The following is a 25201-nucleotide window of genomic DNA, read 5'->3' as shown; positions in this document are numbered from 1 at the left end:
TTTAGACTGGATGACTATCAGTGGGGAGTTCTTTGCTTGTACATTCTTGCATGGCAAAGGGTTGAACTGGATGACCTTTGTTGTCTCTTCTAGTTCTATGAGTATATGTTTCTGTGGCCCTGCAGACAGGTTATCATGTGTAAACATTGCAAAGTGGACTTTCCGTTCTGCCAGGAGTCTCTGCACTATGGCAACGGAGCTTTGCCCTCCGTCCCCAGGGCTTCTCGGCCATTTCAGGATGTGACATCATGGCTACAGCACCATCTGCCCCAGAAACGGTTTCGTCTCCTATCCATTTCCTTTTCCACCTGGCTAAGTTTGTGTTCAAAGGCAGGGCTTTCTAAACTATGTGACGCTTCAGAGTGTAAATGTGTTATGCTGATGTAATGGGAAACCTCTGAATCTATGTCAGTGTTTCTCAACTTGGGGGTTGGGGTTGCAAGGGGGTGTCAGAGGGGTTTGCCGAAGACCGTCAGAATATACAATATTTTCTGTTGGTCATAGGGGTTCTGTGTGAGAGGTCTGGCCCAATTATATCATTGGTGGGGTTCAGCATGCTCTTTGATTGTAGGTGAACTCTAAATCCTCGCAACTACAACTCCCAAATGTCAAGGTCTATTTTCCCCAAACTCCACCAGACTTCATATTTGGACATATTGAGTGTTCGTGCCAAGCTTGGTCCCAATCAATCATTGTTTGAGTTTACTCTGGATGTAGGTGAACTACAACTCCCAAACTCAAGGTCAATGCCCACCAAACCATTCTAGCATTTTCTGTTGGTCATGGGAGTTTTGTGTGGCCAAGTCAGGTTCAATTCCATTGGTGGGGGAGTTCAGAATGCTTTTTGATTGTAGGCAAACTATAAATCCCAGCAACTACAACTCCCAAATGACAACATCAATCTCCCCTAACCTCACCAGTATTCAAATTTGGGCATATCGGGTATTTGTGCCAAATTTGGAACAGTGAATGAAAATACATCCTGCATTTCAGATATTTACATTATGATTCATAACAGTAGCGACATTACAGTTATGAAGTAGCAACAAAAATAATGTTATGGTTGGGGGTCGCCACAACATAAGGAACTGTATTAAGGGGTCACGGCATTAGGTAGGTTGAGAACCACTGGTCTATGTGAAATAAGCAATAAGCCACATATTGGAACAATATCTAAATGAAAGGTTTTCATGAGATATGTATCTTTCTACATTTCATTATTGCAATTCATATATCAGAATGTGGCTGTATATACTATGATGGGTTAGTTTAACCTCTACTTTGCTAGCAAAACTGAATTACTGTGTGGCAAAATGATGTGGGTCTAAAAAGTGTGTCACCAGGGAGTTGGACTGGAGAGTCCATGTTATGATTCAATAATCATGGGTGAGATGTTTAAAGGCGTTTCATTCTTCCATAGCTTGAAATGGCCCACCAAGGGTTGGTGAACTGCCACATCCATCATACCAACAGTAGTTAAGATTGGTTCAGGTTGTTGAACATGGAGCTCCAAAGCCATAGGTTCACCCCAGTCCTGAATTAAAGTGCCAGCACTCTCTTCTTTGCCCCAGCCAGAACTCTGACTGATCTGTCTTCTTGTTTTCTCAGGACAGAAATGGACCTGTGGATCCTTCTTCCTCTCTATGGGATCTTGATAGGCTCAACAGTAGCAGGTAAGATTAGAAAGTGTGGGGAAAAGCACATTTTAGACTATCTTATGCTATTATAGTGCCCCCTGGTGGTGCAGTAGGTTAATCCACTGAGTTGCTGAACTTGCTGACCAAAAGGCTGGCAGTTCGAATCCAGGGAGAGAGGTGAGCTCCTGCTGTTAGCCCAGCTCCTGCCAACCCAGCAGTTCAAAAACATGGAAATGTGAGTATATCAATAGGTACTGCTTCTGTGGAAAAGTAACAGTGCTCCAGGCAGTCATGCTGGCCATTTGAGCTTGGAGGTGTCTATGGACAATGCCGGCTCTTTGGCTTAGAAATGGATGTGATCACCACTCCTCAGAGTCGGACACAACTAGACTTAATGGTGGCCTGGGATTAACAGACCAAGGGAAGGGGGCTCTGAGGAAAAATGCAATTAAGTGATAGGTGGGGTTCATGTGGGAGAAATTGTGGTCTCGAGATAATGGTCCTTCAATAGTTAAAGAATTGCACTCTCAGGAGACAAGCGTTTCCTGATACATTTTTCACAGGTTCTGTGTTTTCTTTCTCCGAAAGCAAATTATAAATCCCAATTATTTTTATCAACAAAACAATGATGTTCATTTAAGTAATTATTTTTTTATGTCAGGAGTGACTTGAGAAACTGCAAGTCACTTCTGGTGTGAGAGAATTGGCCGTCTTCAGGGACGTTGCCCAGGGGATGCCCGGATGTTTTGATGTTTTTTCATCCTTGTGGGAGCTTCTCTCATGTCCCTGCATACGGAGCTGGAGCTGACAGAGGGAGCTCACCCGCACTCTCCCCAGATTTGAACCTCTGACCTGTCGATCTTCAGCCCTACCAGAGTTTAACCCATTGCACCACTGGGGGATCATATTTAAGTAATTGATTTGCAAGAACAGTTAAGACTCCTGCTATAACTCTCTCTCTCTCTGTCTGTCTCTTTTTTTTCAGAACCTCCGCCACCCAAAGACGTGCCCCATGATCCCTTCCATTATGGTGAGTGAAAGATTACCAACAGCCTTCCTCAGGAATTGAATGTAAGCACAGAACCTGTTAAACAGAACTTGAGGAGATGTCTGAACACCCTGCACTTTTCTTTCCTAAATTTTAAAACTCAGACAGTCTGTTTCAAATGTAATCCCAGCGGTAATGCTGGTGAGCAGCAGTTAATAAAAGATTTAGGCTTGATTTCACATCCACAACCAAATCTAATTTTGTACCCAATTTTCTTAATGACTAACTGTGACTTGGGGCAAGAATAGGGAATCTGTGATCCTCCAAATATTGTTGGGCTTCAACTCCTATAATTTATCACGAATGGCTATGCTGGCCGGGTGTGGTTGCCAGAATTAATATAGTAGAGAGGTTCTGTTGCTTTAATGTTTAGCAGATCCTCAATCAGAAAGACTTAAAGTTCTGTCAGGCAGAGCTACACCTTAGCTCATATCTCACCCACAATGCATATATTTTCCTTGGAAGATGAAGCAGATGTACCGGTGGGGGAGTCAAATTTATTTATCTATCTATCTATCTATCTATCTATCTATTTATTTATTTATAGCATTTATATTCTGCCCGTCTCACCTTAAAGGGGACTCAGGGTGGATTACAGAACACATACACGGCAAACATTAAATGCCATTAAACACACAGGACAGACAACAGATAGAGGTATAATATCGGCATTTTCCCCAACTTCTGCGCCCTGGAGGTTGTGCTCCATTCTGGCCACAAGGGGGTGCTGCTGCTCCATCCTCTATGATGAAGAGTCTTGATGTCAGACTTCCTTTGATCACCGGCATTTTCTGGTATTTCTTTTATGGTGCTGTAAAATACCTCCCCACTTCAGCGGTGCTTAATTTCTCTACTCACATTTCACAGGTGTTTTTGAACTGCTTAGGTGGACAGTAAGCTGGGCTGACGGTCAGGTGCTCACCCTGACCCAGTCTTTGAACTGCCAACCTTTCGATTGGTCAGATGTATTGCTGCTGGTGATTAACCAGCTGTGCTAAAGTCAAAGGAGGTGCCTGATAGCCAGCTGAGTCCTATTTGATTCAGCAGGTTAGGAAGAGGAGTTCTCAGGTATCCCTGAGAAAGGCTGAAGTTCCAGCATCTGGCTCAGACTATTCCCTGCAAATGGAAAGAAGGGCTACCATCAAGGTGTTGGGAGGCAGAGCAGGGCTGTGAATTAATCTCTCTAAATGTTTCCTGGGATCAAGGTGTGGACTGATCAGGCTGTCGTTTTCAAAAGGTTACTTTGTCCAGTTTGATTCCTGCACATCTCTTGCAAGTGTGCTTCATGGATTTATTACCCTTGGACTTCTTTGCAACCCAGCAACTGGACTTCTTTGGACTCTGTCTCTATGACAAGGTTTTTCAACCCTGGACTCTGTTTCCATGGCATCTGGCTTTAGCATTGTGATTCAACAATGGCTAGCAATTTACTTCTAAGTCTAGAAAATAGGTATTTTTCCATGTTGAAATAGTACAGTGAGACTCTATTCTGTCCTGGCCATCCACCTGTAAAGTAAACACACCAGGCACAGCAGATTGTGTCTCAAAACACCTAGTAGCATCTCAGTGTAAAGCTGAATAAATTTTATTATTACGGTCACAGACCAGGAGTGTAAAACTGTAAAACTTTAAAACATTAAAAACAGAGTTAGTTTTTTTTTTTAAAAAAAGTGTTAACATTAAGAGCAGAAATGTACAATTAACTCCATAATATTGAGTTAATCTACATGGCTGCAACTCCACTTCCCCACCCTCCAGGAATTGTGTGCTACTCCTCAGAAAACCAAAGGGACAAAGGTGAGGTGCTGAGGCTCCAGTTTCATCCAGCCAGGTCACCATAACACAAGTCAGGTCAGCAAGAGCCCTACCTCGTACTTCACCTGGCACCTTAAAGTGCTCTGTGCAGTTTCCTCCAAAGCAACTGTGCATCAGATAGATCAGTGGTTCTTAACCTGTGGGCTGTGGACCACCAGTGGGCCATGAGAACAAAAATCTGGTCTGTGAGCCTCCTTCCTATTTATTTTATTTTATTTCCACTCCTTTCGTGACACCTGCCACTCCATCCCTGTTGCTGACTATGTTCTGTATTAGAAACAAGAACTGATATGGTCTATCCAATGTAATTTTCCAAATTAGCACCCCAAACTGAATCTAAAGTTGACCAAAAATGGATTCGCAACTCTTTTGGTACTAATGTTGGAGAGTGGACCCCGCTCAAAAAAAGGTTGGGAACCACTGAAATAGATTATAGGCAGCCTTTTGCATTCCTGGGAGGAATATTTCTTAATGCTTCATTAGTATGCTGCTGATTGACAATTCCTGAGAAAACACAATAACAGATCCCAAGTGTAGATTCTGCAAGGAAGCAGATGAAACAATAGATCACATCCTCAGCTGCTGCAAGAAGATTGCACAGACAGACTACAAGCAGAGGCATAACACCACTGCTCAGATGATTCATTGGAACTTGTGTCACAAATACCATCTGCTTGTGACAAAGAACTGGTGGGATCAAAGCCAGAAAAAGTTACAGAAAATGAACACATCAAGCTACTCTGGGACTTCTGAATTCAGACTGACAGAGTTTTGGAGTGCAATACTCCTTACCTCACATTCATGTTAAAAAACCAAGCATAGATCATTGATGTTGCAACCCCAGGCGACAGCAGGATTGAAGAGAAACAACTGGAAAAACTGACATGATATGAGGATTTAAAGATTGAACTGTAAAGACTCTGACACAAGCCAGTAAAGGTGATCGGCACACTGGGTGCAGTGCCTAAAGACCTTGGCCTGCACTTAAACACAATTGCCGCTGACTAAATTACCATCTACCAGCTGCAGAAGGCCGCCTTACTGGGATCTGCACACATTATTCGCCGATACATCACACAGTCCTAGACACTTGGGAAGTGTCTGACATGTGATCCAATACAACAGCCAGCAGAGTGATCTTGTCTGCTGTGGACTCATCTTGTTGTGTTTCAAATAACAACAACAACTTTATTCTTGTATCCCACCACCATCTCCTGGAAGGGATTGGGGCGGCTTACACATAGGCATATAAACCAACAACTAAGATTCAATAAATCTGCGTTCATCAACCAATGGCGGTAAGCTGCTGTAAACATGGCCAGGCTGTAAACAATAGGTCAAGGATAAATGTAGAGCTGTAACAATGGAAAGAGGGCATGGGGTGAAGTGCAAGACTACGTAACTATTATGTGGAACAACTAGGGACTAGGTATTCTGAAAAGCTTGTTTGAATAGCCAGGTCTGTGGAAGGAGGACAGTGTGGGAGCCTGTTCGATCTCCCTGGGAAGGACGTTCCAAAGCCAGGGGACCCACAATCTCTTCCTTGTCCCCACCGACTATGCTTGTGATGGTGGCGGGACTGAGAGGAGGGCCTCCCCAGCAGATCTTAGAGCCCACACTGGTTCATAGAGGTGGATGCGGTCATGAAGATAGGCAGGACCCAAACCATAGACATCTCGATGGCTCAATTTCACCAGAATGTTCAGCTCAGCCTCCCCACATCCAGCCTAGACTTAGGAGGCTTGAGCCCATCTTTCCCCTGTCCCATTCCCAACACTGACATCCCTTTGCTTTTTTTCTCTCCCCAGATTATGAATCTTTAAGAATTGGGGGCCTGGTGTTTGCAGTTGTGCTGTTCCTGCTTGGCATTCTCATTATTCTCAGTGAGTAGCTCCATCAGCATTTACTAGTGAAACTGTCTGATGCCACATCAGGGCCACTGTCTGGATGGCACATCTGTTTGTCCCTAACGTGGTTCTCTGATGAAATGTAGTTGTAGAAGTACCTGCTTTTTCTTCTGTGGTGAAGGTTTCAAATACCCTGTTTCACTCAGTAACCATTCCTGCCAATAGACAGAGTGAAAAGTTTTCTATGGCAGCAGATGAGAAGGAGTGGAAATTGGGAGTGGTGGGAGAGAGCAATACGTGCTGGGCATACGGTCTTGAATTCCCTAAACTAGATGGCTGCTCTTAGATTCAGTGCCAAGTAAGCTGGCATCCATACCTGAAATTGGAAGACAGGTCTACTTGTTAAACTAATAGACTAACCAGAGTTCAAATTTGCAGATTTGCAACTCAGCCTGAGCATAAAGTGTTGTTTATTTATGACACCAGCCACCCCCTACCACGCGTTGCTGTGGCCCATATGGGGGTTCTGTTTGGGAGGTTTGGCCCAATTCTATCGTTGGTGGGGTTCAGAATGCTCTGTGATTGTAGGTGAACTATAAATCCCAGCAACTACAACTCCCAAATGTCAAGATTCTATTTTCCCCAAAATCCACCAGTATTCACATTTGGGCATATTGAGTATTCATGCCAAGTTTGGTCCAGATCCATCATTGTTCGAGTCCACAATGATCTCTGGATGTCGGTGAACTACAACTCCAAAACCAAAAAACACTGCCCACCAAACCCTTCCAGTATTTTCCGTTGGTCATGGGAGAACTGTGTGCCAAGTTTGGTTCAATTCCTATGTTGGTGGGGTTGCTCTTTGATTGTAGATAAACTATAAATCCCAGTAACTACAACTCCCAACTAACAAAATCATTTTTTTAGTGAAGGACATACATTGGGTTGTTAGGTGTCTTGTGTCCAAATTTGGTGTCAATTCGTCCAGTGGTTTGAGTTCTGTTAATCCCACAAACGAACATTACATTTTTATTTATATAGATTTATTTATATGCCGCCCTTCTCACCCCGAAGGAGAGTCAGAGCAGCTTACAAGATATATATACACATACAATATATTATATTAACATAGTGCAGTATCAGTATTATATATTACTATAGTGTACTATACCATTATATTGTAATATTATTAGTAATTAAGCCATTAGGCGCTAGGACCTGGGTCTGGAGAATATCTCCATGTGTTCTGTCACTGAGGTATAGGCCTTCTCTAATGTAAGCTCTTTTCTGTTCCAACTATTTGTCTGCACTCTGCTCCCAGATGTTTGGAAAATTATAATTCCTATCGCCCTCTTTTTTTTGGTCTACTTGAAAAGCTCTCAACTTTGCTTAGAATTAGTTTTTCTTTTTCTATCTTAGGTCGGCGTTGCCGTTGCAAGTTCAACCAGCAACAAAGGTAAGCCCTTTCCTTTCAAACACTTAAATGGGTGTGTAGTCAGGATAGTTGTTCCACTTCAAGGATATGAAGATGAATTACAACAGGCCCTTTGCTTCCTTCATTAACTTTCACATCCCAGCTGTACACAGATATGTTTTCAAAAGAGCACCATACTGACACGAGACACATAGCAATACATAGCTATTCCTTTCAGCTATGAAGGCATCTGCTACTGTTAGGGTTGCCAGAATGTTTTCAAAAAAGCACCAAACTGACACCAGACACATAGCAATACATAGCTTTTTCTTTCAGCTATGGAGGCATTTGATACTGTTAGGGTTGCCAGGATGAAAAATGGAGAGGGCTTCTGGGGAATTCAGTCGGTGTTTCGTGCCATATAGCTTGGTCACAAACAACACCTGTTGAAATTTCCACTTCTATGTAACCATAATGGCACAGGAGACCTCTCCAATTTTTTTTCTGGCAGTCCTGGTTATAGTATCTGGCGTTGCAGGTTTAAATATGTGCCTTTGTTTATTTTGTTGTGTATCCCCACAGGGATCAGGGTGAGCTGGAAGGCAATCTAGAAATACTTTCAATTAAGAATAAAGAAACAAATATTTAGCACATCGAAATGCACTGAGCAGGTTTTTCAGGCTATATGGCCATGTTCTAGAAGCATTCTCTCCTGATGTTTTGCCTGCATCCATAGCAGGCATCCTCAGAGTTTGTGACCTCACAACCTTTGAGAATGCCTGCCATAGATGCAGGCAAAACGTCAGGAGAGAATGCTTCTAGAACTTGGCCATATAGCTCAGAAAACCTACAACAACCCAGTGATTCCAGCCATGAAGGCCTTCTCTAATAGTCCTGTGATCTCTTGCTTACAGCCTGATCTGATAAGAAGAGTGGGACACAAACCCATGATTAGCATGTCCTATATGTCTCAGCATAGATTAGTTGTTCTACATGCTGATGTACATTCGACTCAGCCATTTAGTAGAACCACCTCCCAATCGTCTGACTCCCCCCACTGTGGGGCAGAACACAGTAGTCCCCATAGCCAGACGTGAAACAATTGTATTATCTATGGAGTCCTCCAGAGGTTTTAGCAGCCGAGGCAAGCTTTGCACATCTTGTACAAGGATGTAGCAAGACATTTCTCTGACCTTGACCACTCTCCACAAGGCCTGGAATGGACATGCTTGGGAGGGAGGTTTTAAAGAAGTGGTGTCCACCTTTAAGTTCTCCAGTTATTTTGGACGTCGGAATTCCTGGCCATTGCACAAGCTGGGGGTTGAGGTCCCAAACACCGGGAGGGCCACAGGTTGGACACTACTTCTTTAAAGGTATTTCAGTATTGTGTGTGCACATGCAACCAAGAACTTTGGATTTTGAGGAGGGAGATAGGAAATACCAACCTCTATAGTTTTTATAAAAGGATATAAGCAGAATAAGGTGACCTGTGCATGCTTATGCCACTAACAGGTTGCCAGACTGTGTAAACCAGGGGTAGCCACCATTTAAATCACAAATATAGCCCACCCTATGTCGAAAATATAAGAACAAAAAAGTTGTTGAAGGCCTTCATGGCTGGAATCACTGGGTTGTTGTATGTTTTTCAGGCAGTTTGGCCATGTTCCAGAAGCATTCTCTCCTGATGTTTCACCTGCAACTATTGCAGGCATCCTCAGAGGTTGGAACATGGCCATACAGCCCGAAAAACATACAACAACCCAACAAAAAAGTTGTCCCAGGAAACCTTACAAGAGGAGACCCTCCTCTGGAACATGATGGAGAAGAGGTCATTACTGGAGAAGGGCCTTTTTTTGCTTTGAGTGAGGACTATTGAAAAGTGGAGTTTCTGTCCAATTCTAATTTTGAAAAATAAAATGTTTGCTAGATGTCTTGGAGGTGCTATTGAAGTTGTCTATGCCTAGCAAAAGGCATGGCCCCATGCCCCCCCCCCCCTCCTTTCCAACTTTACCACAATTACCTTGTCTGGATTTTTCTCCATTCTAAAAAGTTGAAAAGCTCATTTGGCTTCTGATAAGTTTACAGGAGCTACATTTAAGTGCTGGGCACAGTGTGACCCTATAGGACGAGGTATTGTAGTTTAGGCTTATTTACTCATTTGGATAAATTAAAACTAGAATACCTTGGCCTTCAGGATCACACTGTCCCCAGCACTGAAATATAGCTCCTGCAAACTTATCCGAAGCTAAATGCAACCCTTGTTAAATGGCAACGTCTCTATCCTATCACAACTTTCAGTCCCCTTCATCAGTCAGTTGTTTGTTTATTTATCATGTTAGAAGTGAACTGAGTGTACAGTTGTAATGTATTTAAAAACACAAACAAAGTTGTATTGTCGAAGGCTTTCATGGCCAGAATCACTGGATTGTTGTAGGTTTTTTCGGGCTGTATAGCCATGGTCTAGAGGCATTCTCTCCTGACGTTTCGCCTGCACTTTGGCAAGCATCCTCAGAAGTTAAAAATTTGACATTATACTAAATGTCCTTTGATTAGTAGCTGGCCAGTTGGAGTGCCTCTGGTGTTGCTATAAGAAGGTCTTCCATTGTGCATGTTGCAGGGCTCAGGTTGCATTGTAGTACGTGGTCTGTGGTTTGCTTTTCTCCACACTCGCATGTAGCTCCATTTCTTAAGGTTGGCTCTGCATCTCATGGTGACAGAGCACAGTCTGTTTAGCGCCTTCCAAGTCCCCCTGTCTTCTGTGTGCCTGGGTGGGAGTCTCTCATTTGATATCAGCCATGGATTGAGGTTCCAGGTTGTAGCCTGCCACTTTTGGACTCTTGCTTGCTGCGAATATCTCTGTAGATCTTAGAAAGCTATTTTTTATGTAAGGCATTGATGTGCTGGCTGATATCCGAACAGGACATAGGCCGGAGATGTCAATGCCTTGGTCATTTCATTATTGGCTGCTACTTCCCAGCAGATGTCAGGTGGTACAATACCGGCCAAACAGTATAATTTCTCCAGTGGTGTAGGACATAGACATCCTGTGATAATGCGGCATGTCTCATTAAGAGCCACATCCACTCTTTTAACATTGTGAGATGTGTTCCACACTGGGCATGCATATTCAACAACAGAATAGTAGCGCCCAAGGGCACATGCCTTCACTTTGTCTGGTTGTGACCCCCAGTTATACAGATTGGGAACATGTTTTGGGGTCCAATAGAAAGGAGTAGCAATCCCTGTTCTTTGTTGTAACATCTTTACTGACGCACCTCCCCAACACATACATATATTTTACCCAGAGTTCAGAATAGTGTCTGCACGATTCTGGCCATTATGGTCTCAAAAAGTAACTTTTCTGAGCTCTGACCCTACCATGGTGAAGAAATCATGAGTGATGATCATTGTGTTCAGCAGTTAACCTTCTCTGTCTGTCAGTAGGGGGAGCAATTGCTTTGTGTGTGCAAAATGTCCCAGATTGCAGGCGCAGTTAGACTTGGTGAAGATCTAAGTAAATATCCTAAGGGTCCCAGATACTATCTGATTTTGGAAGTTATGCAAAGTCAGCTGTAGTTAGTACTTGTATGACAGACTACAATGAATACCAGGTGCTGTAGGCTGTATTTCAGAGGAAAGAAATGATAAAACCACCTCTGAGTATTTCTTGCCTGAGAAAGCTCTGTGAAATTAATGGAGTTGTCACAAGTCAACAGGTGTCGTGAAGGCATATATGCCATTTGGAGGGGGCATATATGCGGTAGTTATCTGCTTTTTGTTCCTCACTTGATCTGGTCCTGTCAGCAAAATTAGTATGACTGTGATGTAAAATGTGAATAATATTGGGTGCTTGGAAAGCTCAGTATGACCAACCAATTTCTGTTCTTAGGACGGGTGAACCTGATGAAGAAGAGGGGACCCTACGCAGTTCAATCCGCCGTAAGATCTAGTCTCTTTCAATCATCCTTTTGTTTTCCTACCTCAAACTATACACTTGAGCCTATTGCTAGATTCCAAAACCATCATTATGTTTGGTGTTATTTAGATAGCCTTTAAAATAATGAGGGCCTTTCTACATGGACACAAACAACTGTACTCACCTCATATTGGCTACTATCCTGACACATAACATTCATGGTGATTTGCATCAGTTCTTAGGCCTTAAAGCAGTGGTTCCCAACCTTTTTTTGACCAGGGACCACTTTGACCAGGGACCACTCTCCAACATTAGTACCAAAAGGATTGCGAGTCCATTTTTGGTCAACTTTAGATTCGGTTTGGTTATTTGGGGTGATGATTCAGAAAATTGCATTGGATAGACCACATCAGCTCTGGTTTCTGATACAGAACATACAGAACATATGCCATCCAGTAGTTGCCCTGAAAAAAAACTGAAAACCATATTTAATACTCTAGAGCTGATGTAGTCTATCCAATGCAATTTTCTGAATCCGCACCCCAAATAACCCCAGGAACAAAGACACCAAGAAAAAAATTATTATTATTTGTGTTTTTTGTTAGCACTTGTGAAAAAAAAAGAAGGGGAAGGTGCTGAGGTTGAAAAAAAAATACAAAAAGCGGAGCATGAGACCCAATAAACTGTCCCTAACATATTTAATAATAGTATTATGCTTACTTTGGGGGACTGAACAGGGTCTTACAAAGGGCTACTTTCCCATTACAAGTCTTGCATTTGGCAATGGGAGCTAATAATAGTAACAGCAACAGCAACAACAACAACAACAACTGGGGGACTAAAAAGTGTCTTACAAAGGTCTGCTTTCCCATATCAACTGATGTGTGGCGACAAGAGCTGTTAACAACAACAACAACAACAACAACAACAACTTTGGGGGACTAAACAGGCTACTTTGCCATTACAACTGATTTGTGGCAATGGGAGCTATTATTATTATTATTATTTGTTATTAATAATAATAATAATAATAATAATAATAATAGCTCCCATTGCTACACATCAGTTATTGTTGTTGTTGTTGTTATTATCTCCCATTGCCATACAACTGATGTGTGGCAATGGGAGATAATAATAACAACAATAACATTGGGGGACTCTCCTTCTCTCTCTTGCTGCCTTGTGCATGCCATGGGTAAGTCTTCTCTGCCCTGGCCTGGGAAACCTCCCAAGGCCGAGGAAGCACTGGCGAGTGCAAGGGCCTTCCTTCTCTCCCTCGCGAGAGGGCAAGGGGAATGGTGCAGGCTTCCTTTCTTCTTTCCCTCTTTTCTCTCTCACTCTCCTCCAATGGTGACATGCACCCCTGCCCCAGACTTTATTTTAGGTCTCACGGCTGGTGAGTTGGGAACCACTGCTTAAATTTTTTTCAAAAAGAATGGTATTTTACCTTGTAATGTGACCAAAGATCCAAATGCGTTTCAGATCTTTGCTTGTGGGCATCCTAATGATGACTTTGCATTGGTATTGGCAGAGGTGATAGGAATGGCCTGAACCGGTTGACTGGAGTTGACCAGGGCCAGCAGGCCATGTGACCATTCCCACCAGGAAGTGGTCTTGGTCACAGTTAGGTTTTTAATTTTGATTTCTCCATTTAATAAGCTCAGATCGCTATACTAATATGTCAGTACAAGGTTTCCTTGCATAACAGGATGGCTAAAAACACCTTAGACAGAAAAATAAATATCTCCATGCATGAGGGGGGAAAGCACATCACCTAGTTATCCCACTAGTGTTCCACTTTAACTGCGTTTGCAACAATTTATGGAATGTGGGGATTTGTAATCTAGGGAAGAATACTTCTCAACCAAAGAGTCTGGGTGCCTCCCTTCCAACTATGGATCCCAAGATTCCATAGGATGCAGCGACAGCGGTAAAAGTGGAATTATAGTGCTACAATTAACAAGTGTGGAAGAGCCCCCAGGAAAGGTCTGTGATATGGATGCATTTACAAGGAGATTGCTAAGTTCAAGTCTGAGCAATTGATCAGTTTTCTTGTCTCATATTTCCCCAGGATGTGGAAAAGTTATATTTTAGTTTACAGATGACTTTTTAAATACGCCTTTCCCCCCAAATCCTCCAGGAAGCATGGGCAGCAGTCATGCAAACTGGGGAATAACAGGAGCTGTACTCTAGAAGTTAACTTTCCCAGGCTCTGGGTAAACATGAGATGAGAAAATCAGTTTGCTATTCTTATGATGTTCTGACGCAGCATTTGTCAATCTAAGGCTGCCCGTAGGACAAGACAGACCTTCACAGTGGGAATTATTAGTTTCCCGTCTCATGTGTCTACTAAATCTTTCATTCTGGAACAAGATGGGCTTTGGGCCTGCTTTTGTCTGTTATGTGACGGACACTCCGGGCAACAGACTGTCCCAGCCTGAGGTGTAGCAGCAAAAGGAAAAAACTCATCATTTCAGAAAAAAGCAACCCCTGCAATAAAAAGTGGTATTTTTCTGCCTCCTCACTAGGTTTATCCACCAGGATGAGATAGAAGACACCTGAGATGGTGAGTCATGTCTGGGGTGCAAAAATGTGCAAACATCATGTGTGTATATGTGTGTGATTCCCATATCCTGCTACCTAATTTCATTTAAGTCAGAGGTGGGGAATTTGGGCTAATTTTCCTCTTCTGGGCAGGCATGTAGCCGGGGGGGGGGGGGGGGGGGGGGCTCGGGGGGCTTCAGCCCCCCCCCCCCCCCCCGAAATTCTCATGGTGGTTCGCGAAAAGGCCTTACTGGTGCATTACTTAAACTGTTATGTTTATTCATATCATGATCTGGTCACCATACTCAATATATCCCATATGCATGGGGGTATTGGGGTAATGATACAAAAGGTTTGCTAGGCTAGACCCTCTTTCACTCAGACTCAGCCCCCCCCCCGAAACTCAGCCCCCCCAAAAAAACCCCTGAAAAAAATTCACCCCCCCCCCCCCCGAAACGAAATCCTGGCTATGGGCCTGCTTCTGGGATTCAATACAAGCTGCACTTTCTGCCACCAATTTACAGAACTATAGACTTGGAAGGAACCACAAGAGCCATCTAGTTCAACCCTCTGCCATGCAGAGAAATACAATCAAAGCACTTCTGACAGAATGGACTTCCAGCCTCAGCATAAAAACTGACAGAAAGGAGACTCCACCACACACATTGTTGTTTTTGTTTGTGCCTTCAAGTTGTTTCTGCAGTATGTGTTGCTATAATTCAGATTTTTAAAACACATCCAAACATTTTTGTTGTCCTGGATTATTTTCTGTCAGTTACTGGGATAAGTTGCAACATTTTACACCCACCCTTAAGAGGTTTTATTTTATTTTCAAGAGAGTTATAATGTAACCTTTTCTCTGTAACTCTAAAAAGACATTTTTTAACAATCCAGAGAGGTGAAAATAATGCATTTCAAACTAAGGAGCATTTCAGTGAAGGTTTTTTAAAACCTTCACCAAAGACCTAGTGCAGAACCAAGAAATGGCTGCAAACCTTCCAAAAGAGTAGAGCAAGTGGGCACAAAGAGGACCGGTCTGTTGCACAGCTAGTTAGTAGCCAACTGTATTAAATCACTACTGATTAAGAGATCATGAGTTCAAAGCCAGCCCGGGTTGAAGTAAGCTCCCGGCCATTAATAGTCTAGCTTGCTTTTGACCTATGTAGCCCGAAATACAGTTGCATCTGTCAAGTAGGAAATTTAGGTACTGCTTTATGCCGGAGGCTAATTTAACTAATTTGCAACACCATAAAACCTTCTAGCAGTGTGCGTAAGAATGAGGAAGTACTCCATCAAGGACTCGGTGCCACAAGTGGATGGTGAAGTGGCAGCTCCCCCTGTGGCCGGAATCGAGCATACCCTCATGAAGCCGGAAAGCTGGAATGTTAAATTGCCTCTGTGTCTGTCTATAGATGTTGTATGTCTAATGGCATTGAATGTTTGCCATGTATATGTGCATTGTAATCCTCCCTGATTCCCCTGTGGGGTGAGAAGGGTGGAATATAAATAAATAGGCCAAACTCAAGGAGCTACACTATATAGTGAGAACATGCATTTCTGTAGAACAGCCTGGAAGACTTCCTCTCATATAACTCAATTTCTTCTTTCTCTTTCCAGGTTACTCCCAGCATACTCTTCCCTGGATCCAGAGTGTTCCCTTCCTTGCACCGCATTGCACAACCTTACCACCCCTCTCTCTCCACAATGCCTTCGTCTTTTCTACCAAACCCAGTAAATTCCAGGCCTGATGCCTCCATCTTGATCCTTGCCCTAGTTAGTTCTCCCTCCCTGCCGCTGTGACTTAAACTTCCACTCCAATGCTGTTTTCTTTCAAGGGGATAGAGGTTGTGAAGCATAGTACTAGTGTTAGTCAGTGGGCAGAGCTCAAGAAAGTTACTTGCCAGAATCCTTCAGCAGGAAGACTGTGAGTGTTGCAGTCCAAACAGGGAACTTTTCCATGCTAAAAATCTGCATTCTGTGTGCCCATCTAGACAGTACCTTTATTCCAGGAGCTCCCTTAGCAATGAGGAGGGTGGCCAGATGCCGTTCTCAGTAAACCCAGGAGCAATCGCACCAAAAGGCAAAAAACGCAAGATTTCCAGTTGTGGGGATATCCTGGTTTTTAGCGGTATATCCAGATATTCATATGTCTGTGTGTCCATGCAATCAGTTATGGGGTTGTTTTATCTTTCTTTGTTCCTGGATTTTTGCCGCTTCTTGATTGGTCAGTTCCTAAAAAGAAGGAGGAGTAGAAGGCAAAAGCTTTGTCCTGGGAAGAGGAACTTCATCCTTCCCCTATTTAATGAAGTTTGTGGCAGAAAAATGAAGTTCCTGGGATGCAACAAATACTTTCACAGTAATTACAACGCAATGAAACAGGAACAGACACTTTCAAACCAGAAACAGAATGACATCATTACTATAATTACTCAGACCTTGTTGTGTGGCTATCTGTGCAGACCGGTCTCATGGTGTACTTGTGCCAGGGAACAACAGGATGATGTTGCCAGGTTATACATGTTGGTTCCTCATTGGATGTATGCTGATAACATGTGTACAGTTTATGGCAAAAAATTACTACTGGCTGTTGGGACATGGATGTCCTGGAGAGGAATGTAAATACTGAGAGCCAAGTTCATGCAGGTAACTAATAGGAAAAGCCATGTGTAACCTAGGAACAGCTCCAGGTTGTTTGATGCCACAGGTACACAACCAAATCTGTCTGGACAGATGACCAGGCAGCCTGTAAAACATGAGAATAATGACAAAGTTCTGTTCCTGGCTTAAAAAATGTGTGTTCCTGTTTGTGTACTGCTGACTTGGGCAGTAGTGGTTCTGTCCCATGAGGCTTATTAATTGTGGGAGATACTTCATGAAACATCTGGAGGGAACAGTTTTTTCTGGCTAGGACAAATAAAAGGAGCTTTTGCAGTTCGATGTATATCCAAATGTCTGCATATCTGCATCCCGCAATGTTTTTTTTAAAACTGCTGGTTTCCAGTGGAAGTCCTATCTCAGGCAGCCATCTTGGGAGCTTCTAAAACAGAACAAAGCATGACGTCTGGACAACCAAGGCAAAAAAATCCCAGTACCAACAGGTGTGTATGTGGACCTCTCCTGAAGTCCTGGGATTTTTTGCCCCTCACTAAAGCCCCTGGTCGCACAGTGGGTTAAAGCACTGAGCTGCTGAGCTTGTTGACCGAAAGGTCGCAGGTTCGAATCCAGGGAGTAGCGTGAGCTTCCGCTGTCAGCCCCAGCTTCTGCCAACCTAGCAGTTCGAAAACATGCAAATGTGAATAGATCAATAGGTATTGCTTCGGCAGGAAGGTAACGGCGTGCCATGCAGTCATGCTTGCCAGATGACCTAGGAGGTGTCTATGGACAACGCTGGCTCTTCGACTTAGAAATGGGGATGAGCACCACACCCCAGAGTCGGACACAACTGGATTTAATGTCAGGGAAAAACCTTTACCTTTACCTAAAGCCCATGGATATAGTGCTGTCTGGAACTGCCCTCATACTGTTGTTAAGCTCAACTGTGTGACGAACAAGCACTCTCCATACCTATATAATGTCTGTACGTGAGCCAACAACCAACTGTCCTATATTAAGGTATCACAGTAAAATAAAAATTGAGAGTTGCCTGTGCTCTTTTGATGTACGCTTCATCCTAAATCAGTGGTTCTCAACCTGTGAGTCCCCAGATGTTTTGGTCTTCAAGTCCCAGAAACCTTAACAGCTGGTAAACTTGCTGGGATTTCTGGTAGTTGTGGGCCAAAATACTTGGGGACCCACAGGCAGAGAACCACTGTTCTAGATGGAGATCCAAAGCAACTACCAGCGACACAAAGTCATTATTAATGTAATTGACTGCTAGCATTCAGTGTCAGTTTGAGGGCTAACAGACAATTTGTGTTGTGCCCAGACTGAGAATGAGTTGGCATTGCCCAGATGCACATTGCAGTGAAGATGGGAGCACAATTGACCAATGCATATGGAACACCACTTCTTTGTAGTGGTTCTTCTTTATTAAGGCATAGAAGTCCTTTTCTCTCTCTCTCCAAGGCAAAGAGAACCAACTGTAATTTCAACTAGACAACAATGAAATGACTTCATCTGGCCTACTAAAGCATGTATAAAAGAGCAAATTTGGTGAGCAGATGATAGCAAGCTATTTTTTTCCAAGTGTTGATAAATAATGTAGTCCTAACTCGCCAGTTATGATTCTGCAATTCCCTTGGGCCTGATTGTTGTCAGAGTTACAGTGAGAAATGATCATCTTGTACTTTGCTGCCATCTCAGATTCCAGCTTTGCCAAATGCACAAATACAAAATGGCAGCTGTGGAAATTTTCCCTAGCACCGTTATTAAGGGCCCTTTCACACTACAGAATAATAGCACTATTTTTTTTCTGTGCCAGGAGCAACTTCAGAAACTGCAAGTCGCTTCTGGTGTGAGAGAATTGGCCGCCTGCAAGGACATTACCCAGGGGATGCCTGGATGTTCTGATGCTTTACCATTCTTGTGGGAGGTTTCTCTCATGTCCCTGCATGGGAAGCTGGAGCTGATAGAGGGAGCTCACCCGCACTCTCCTCGAATTCAAACCTCCAACCTGTCAGCCTTCAGTCCTGCTGGAGGAAGGGATTAACCCACTGTGCCACTGGTGGTTCCTGATAGCACTATGATTCCAGCGTAATTGCTATGGAAGAACCCTATGGAATCTGAGAAATTGCATTTTAGGGGAGATATAGAGAATTTTCAGCCAGTGTTCTACTGCATCACCAAACTACACATCACAGGATTTGATTTGCCAAATCTAGCATATGATCATTGATTAGGAATCAAAATGCTGTTATTCTGTGGTGTGTAGTGTAAAAGAGCCCTAAGTGTAAGTTTTTAAACTGGCCTCCTCTGCTTCTGGTGTCCTCCAAGGGTACTACTTCCTTAAGAGGGGCGATAGGAATATAGTCCCATATCTGGAAAATTAGGTAAAGGTTTCCCCTGACATTAAGTCTAGTCATGCCCAACTCTAGGGGGTGGTGTTCATCTCCATTTCTAAGCCAAAGAGCCAGTGTTGTCCGTAGATGCCTCCAAGGTCATGTGGCTGTCATGACTCCATGGGGCATCATTATCTTCCTGCAAAAGCGGTACCTATTGATCACATTTACATGTTTTTGAACTGCTAGGTTGGCAGAAGCTGTGCCTAACAGCAGGAGCTCACCCTGCTCCCCAGATTCGAACCACCAATGTTTCGGTCAGCAAGTTCAGCAACAGTGGTTTTATCTGCTACGCCACTGGGGGCTCCACCTGGAAAATTAGCAAATGTTTTTGCATACCTTTGTTCTGAAAAAAAAGAAAGAAATGAAATGAGTGATAGCTTGTAGAGTGGAAAAGATGCAACTGTAGCTTTGGACTATCTTTCCTGCCCATCCTTTATCTTTTGTCAGTGGAGAGTGTAACATGCTTTTTTGGTTTGCTTATTTAGATCAAGGATGCACATCTCCAAGCCCTCCAGACATTGTTGGACTGCAAATCACATCAGTTCTAGCCATTGTTGATGTGAGATGGGAGGTACGGTCCAGCAATGTCTATGGGCATATATGCAGCCAACTTTGCCTTGCACCTTTAGTTGTAGTGTTGCTAGCAAATGTGATGCAGATTTGTTCTAAAATTCCTCACTAAATCCCCACTGAAGTGAGAATGTCTTGAAGCACAAGAGTGGAGCGATACTCTAGTTCTCTTCTTTGCCTTCAGTATTGAATGGTAAAATAATAGAAGCATCTTTCACAGTGATACAAAGATCAAAATCCTTTGTCCCAGCTTGTGCTTCAAAAACATACACAACATTTCTCACCAGAAATGGAACTGGCATGAAAGGAATTGGTATGTCATGAGAGGCAGTTCACCTGTCCTATCACCAGCATCTAGCTGCTCCATATACCTCTCTCTTTACATACTTATTTTTTGTACACAAACTCTGTGGACAAGCAGAATATGCTCAGTTTGGTTTCTCCCCAGCAGATGGCAATACTTAACATTTGCCCACTTAAATTCAGTGAAACTGTGCAGCAGTCACACAGCTGTGAAGACCTACAGAATCCAGCACCTGATAGTCTTACAGTGTTGTCCTTACCGCTATCTAGAGGGGCCTTAATCTCCTGCCTTTGCTGCTTCCCTTGTATGTTTTTGACCCTTGTGAGCCTGACAAGTGCCTCTTATCATATTAAAATGTACATAGATGGAGTTATATAAATAAAAATGCTACTTTCTCCAACCATTGTGAAATTCCAAATTTGCCATTGCTCATGCATGCGTGATCACAGATCTGAGGACACGTGAGAACTTAAGGCAGGTTTGGACAATCTTTGGCATGCCAGATGCTGGTGAAATTAGCACTAATAATATTGAGGGATGATAAGAGTAATGATAAGATAAGATGATAAGCTCTACAAGCCACTCTAAACACCTTCGCAGAAGCATACACGAAGCTTGGCCTGTCACTGAACATCGAGAAAACCAACGTACTGTTCCAGCAGTCACCAGCCATCCCCTCCCCAATGCCAGAAATACAGCTTCATGGTGTAAAATTAGAAAATGTTGACTATTTCCGCTACCTTGGCAGCCACTTCTCCACCAAAGTCAACATCGACACCAAAATACAACACCGCCTGAGCTCTGCGAGTGCAGCATTTTTCCGAATGAAGCAGAGAGTGTTTGAGGACCGGGACATCCGTAGGGATACCAAGGTGCTTGTCTATAAAGCTATTGTCCTCCCAACCCTGCTATATGCCTGCGAAACGTGGTCTACAGACATCACATGCAACTCCTGGAACGATTCCATCAGCGCTGCCTTCGGAAAACCCTGCAAATCTCTTGGGAAGACAAGCGGACAAACGTCAGTGTGCTGGAAGAAGCAAAGACCACCAGCATTGAAGTGATGGTCCTCTGCCATCAACTCCGCTGGGCCGGCCACATTGTCCAGACACCTGACCACCGTCTCCCAAAGCAGTTGCTCTACTCTGAACTTAAGAATGGAAAACGGAATGCTGGTGGACAGGAAAAGAGATTTAAAGATGGCCTCAAAGCCAACCTTAAAATCTCTGGCATAGACACTGAGAACTGGGAAGCCCTGGCCCTTGAGCGCTCCAGCTGGAGGTCAGCTGTGACCAGCAGTGCTGCAGAATTCGAGGAGGCATGAGTGGAATGGAAGGTGAAAGAGAGAAACGCGCCAGGAGGAACACGCGCCAAGCCAACCCCGACTGGGACCGCCTTCCACCTGGAAACCAATGCCTTCACTGTGGGAGAAGATGCGGGTCAAGAATAGGGCTCCACAGCCACCTACGAATCCACAAGGAAACCCATAATAGAAGACCATCTTACTTGTCCAACGAGTGATTGCCTAAGTAAGTAGATAAGTAAGTAAGAGTAATAATCTATTGCTATTTGGAAGGCCATTTTGGAAAAATGGCATTTATAACCTTTTTGAAAAGAAAAAAAATTGATGTAATATCCTTTTGGCAAATGTGAATCTCCATGAACACCTGGACACCACCTTTTGAAAACCACTAGTTAAGGAAAGGCATAACCTTATTAGAAGTCAACTCATGAAAAAGTGATGTTCACAAGCATTCATGTAATGGCGCAAAGGTAACTCAGCTATCAAACTGATAAACCACAGTGGAAGGGACTCAGGTAGATGCCAGAAGAGCTTTGCTATAGCGCACCCAAAGCAGATAAACTATTCTACCAGAAAATCCCACCAGTGCTCAGCTAACTTCTCTTTCCCATGACTTTATTTTGTGGTGCAGTTATGTGCACTAGAGTGGTGGGCAGAGGAAAAACCCAAATCCTTGGCAGCTGTGTAGTGTGAATTCATGAACCTAATGGACACAAGAGTGTGTATAAACATCTTCCAGTTTTCAAGTCGGTTTAACACATGTGCAGGTGGACATGTGCATGATGGCTTCATGGCAACTCCTGTCACATTCTATCCACTTTGGCCCCTTCTACACAGCTGAAAAAAAAAATCCAACATTATCTGCTTGGAACTGGGTTGTGGGATTTTCTGCTTTGATATTCTGAGATATAGGGCTGTGTGGAAGGGCCCTCAGTCTGAATTTTGGAAAAGCTGTCTAAGGCCCCTTCCACACAGCTCTATATCCCAGAATATCAAGGCAGAAAATCCCACAATATCTGCTTTGAACTGAATTATCTGAGTCCACAGTGCCATATATTCCAATTCAAAGCTGATATTGTGGGATTTTCTGCCTTGAACTGGAATATATGGCAGTGTGGACTCAGATAACCCAGTTCAAAGCAAATATTGTGGTATTTTCTGCCTTGATATTCTGGGATATATGACTGTATGGAAGGGCCCTAAGTTGTTGAAACTTTTTGCCAAAATGAATTCAGCACCTTGGATAATCTGAACTAATATCCAAAGTGAATTCTCCACTGCACTGACATAGGATCTGACACTGCAAAATGAGAGGTATTTGTATACAAAATATAGTTTCAGTCCTCACGTGCATCACTCATGTTGGCTTTGCAGTTCTGTTTGGGACCACACCAGAAGTACCTGAAATGTCTTTCCAAGCTGAGTTTGCTTTCTTCTCCCCCAAGCAATTAGGGTATTGATTTCATGACTGATGTACTGGCCTTAGATGGGCCCATCTGCTACCTGCCAGATGTCAGACCCTTGCTTAACTGTTGACACAAAGATGCAAGATAGTGGCAATGACCACGTACAACAAAACTGAAAAGGGGAGGATATTGCAAATTATTAAAACAGTTACCCAAAGAAGGCTCATTATGAGGAGGATGAGAAAATGTCAGCCGGAATATGTAAGCTTAATCATTGTCTTAATCATGATCATCGCTACATTATCCAGTATAGTTTCCTGAATCAATGATGTCCCAAAATTCCAGTCATTAATGCCAGGTACACTGTTTTTTTATCTCTTTCAATCTTTGAAGTGGTACAATATCCATAAATAAGAATTCCAATATTTAGGATGTTGTTAATCCAACTTATAACAATGTGAATCCTGAACAGGATACTAGCCATTATCTTCAACTTGAGTGATGATTGTCATCATCATCATCATCATCATCATCATCATCAGTTATGATGACTGCCAGCGTCTTAAATCAAGAAATGGTTTTCTAAGATCTACAGAGATACTCGCAGGAACACCTCAGCAAGTGAGAGTCCAAAAGTGGCAGGCTAAAGCCATTTAATATTTAATGTTTATTTTACTTAAGTGACATTTGTCTTGACTGTTCTAATGTAGCACAAATCCTATGTAAAATCATACTACGTATTTTTGACATTAATATTGAAATCTGAAATATATACAGAAAGTCTTGATGAAGTGGCTGATACCAAATGAGAGACACCTCCCTGGGCACACAGAAGACTGGGCAACTTGGAAGGTGCTGAACAGATTGCACTCTGGTACCTCGAGATGCAGTGCCAAACTTAAGAAATGGGGCCACAAAGTGGAGTCCATGATATACGAGTGTGGGAAAAGCAAACAACATACCACCTATTACAAGGTTTGAGCCCTGCCACATGCACAATGGAGGACTTTCTTATAGCAACACCAGAGGCACTCCAAGTGGCCAGCTTCTGGTTACAACTGTAACCTGGTTCGCTTCTGATACGATAAATAAAAATCATCAGTGATCCCGACTCAAGATTGTAGCTGCAATGTCGTAGCTATGCATTTACTGTGGATCTAACTCCTGGCTTTTAGGGTGGGCTTCATGTTCCTCTGTGGCAATGGCAATAGTGCCACAATCCCAAATGAAAATATGGAGTCCTTGCAATAACTTAAGCCTGCTGCTGCTGCTGCTGCTGTTGTTGTTGTTTTGTGCCTTCAAGTCACTTCTGACTTAGGGTGACTCTATGGTGAACCTTTGGCAAGATTTGTTGAGAGTAGGTTTCCTTTTCTCATAGTCACCTAATGAATTCAAACTCTGCCCTTCAGAGTTCAAACCTATGACATTGTAACTGACTAACAGCTTTATTATTATGAGCATTGTTTCAAGGTATTTCATTTTTCCACTAAAGCAGGATGTTGCAAACTCATTTCCCAGTTAGAGTCGTTGCAAAGGTCAGATCATGGATAACAAGTCTCTAAAATCTCCTGTGCTGATCAATACCCAGTAAATGTCATATTATTCTCAGTAAGCATGTTTTCTTTTTTTCCATTTAAACCTTTGTTCTGTTAACTTTGCATTCAGTGTGAAGTTCACGCTCTTTTGCCACTGAATAAACTAGCCTGTAACCTCCCCTGATTTTGAGTCTCTAACTACTATAAGTCTTGTTAAATGAAATCCTCAAAGAAATAAAGTTTCTGTGAAATGTTTATTTTTCTCCACAAACAGACAAAAGTAAAGCTATCATTTCTGTGAGCTTTATATCTGCACCTTTGAAAGGATAAAGGTTTTATCTAGCACAACGTTTCTCAACCTGGAGGTCAGGACCCCTGGGGGGATCATGAGGGGGGTGTCAGATGGGTTGCCAAAGACCACAAGAAAACACAGTATTTTCTGTTGGTCACGGAGTTTCTGTGTGGGAAGTGTGGCCCAATTCTATCATTGGTGGGGTTCAGAGTGCTCTTAGATTGTAGGTGAATTATAAATCCCAGGAACGACAACTCCCAAATGTCAAGGTCTATTTTCCCCAAACTCCACCAGTGCTCACATTTGGGCATATTGAGTATTCGTGCCAAGTTTGGTCCGGATCCATCATTATTTGAGCCCACACTGCTCTCTGGATGTAGGTGAACTACAACTCCCAAACTCAAGGCCAATGCCCACCAAACCCTTCCAGTATTTTCTGTTGCTCATGGGAGTTCTGTGTGCCAAGATTGGTTCAATTCCATCATTGGTGGAGTTCAGAATGCTCTTTGATTGTAGGTGAACTATAAATCCCAGCAACTACAACTCCCAAATGAAAAAATCAACCCCCCT

The 25201-nt window shown here is 43.0% G+C and overlaps 1 protein-coding gene across 1 annotated transcript in view; it reads left to right on the top strand.

Annotated features, from left to right (window-relative positions):
- LOC132780621 (uncharacterized) overlaps positions 1 to 20495 on the top strand; it is a 57760-nt gene extending 37265 nt beyond the window's left edge. Inside the window, exons 5-11 of the mRNA XM_067462406.1 lie at positions 1609 to 1673; positions 2623 to 2667; positions 6309 to 6383; positions 7767 to 7803; positions 11651 to 11700; positions 14206 to 14243; positions 15839 to 20495. Coding sequence (XP_067318507.1) covers positions 1609 to 1673; positions 2623 to 2667; positions 6309 to 6383; positions 7767 to 7803; positions 11651 to 11700; positions 14206 to 14228 — 295 coding nt within the window. The 3' untranslated portion in view covers positions 14229 to 14243; positions 15839 to 20495. The remainder of the gene's footprint in view (positions 1 to 1608; positions 1674 to 2622; positions 2668 to 6308; positions 6384 to 7766; positions 7804 to 11650; positions 11701 to 14205; positions 14244 to 15838) is intronic.
- Positions 20496 to 25201: the final 4706 nt, after the last annotated feature.

This window comes from Anolis sagrei, chromosome Y (assembly GCF_037176765.1).
Source record: "Anolis sagrei isolate rAnoSag1 chromosome Y, rAnoSag1.mat, whole genome shotgun sequence".
Classification (NCBI taxonomy): Eukaryota; Metazoa; Chordata; class Lepidosauria; order Squamata; family Dactyloidae; genus Anolis; species Anolis sagrei.
Note: the sequence above shows the minus strand (reverse complement) of the source record. Positions and strands in the feature narration are given on the sequence as shown.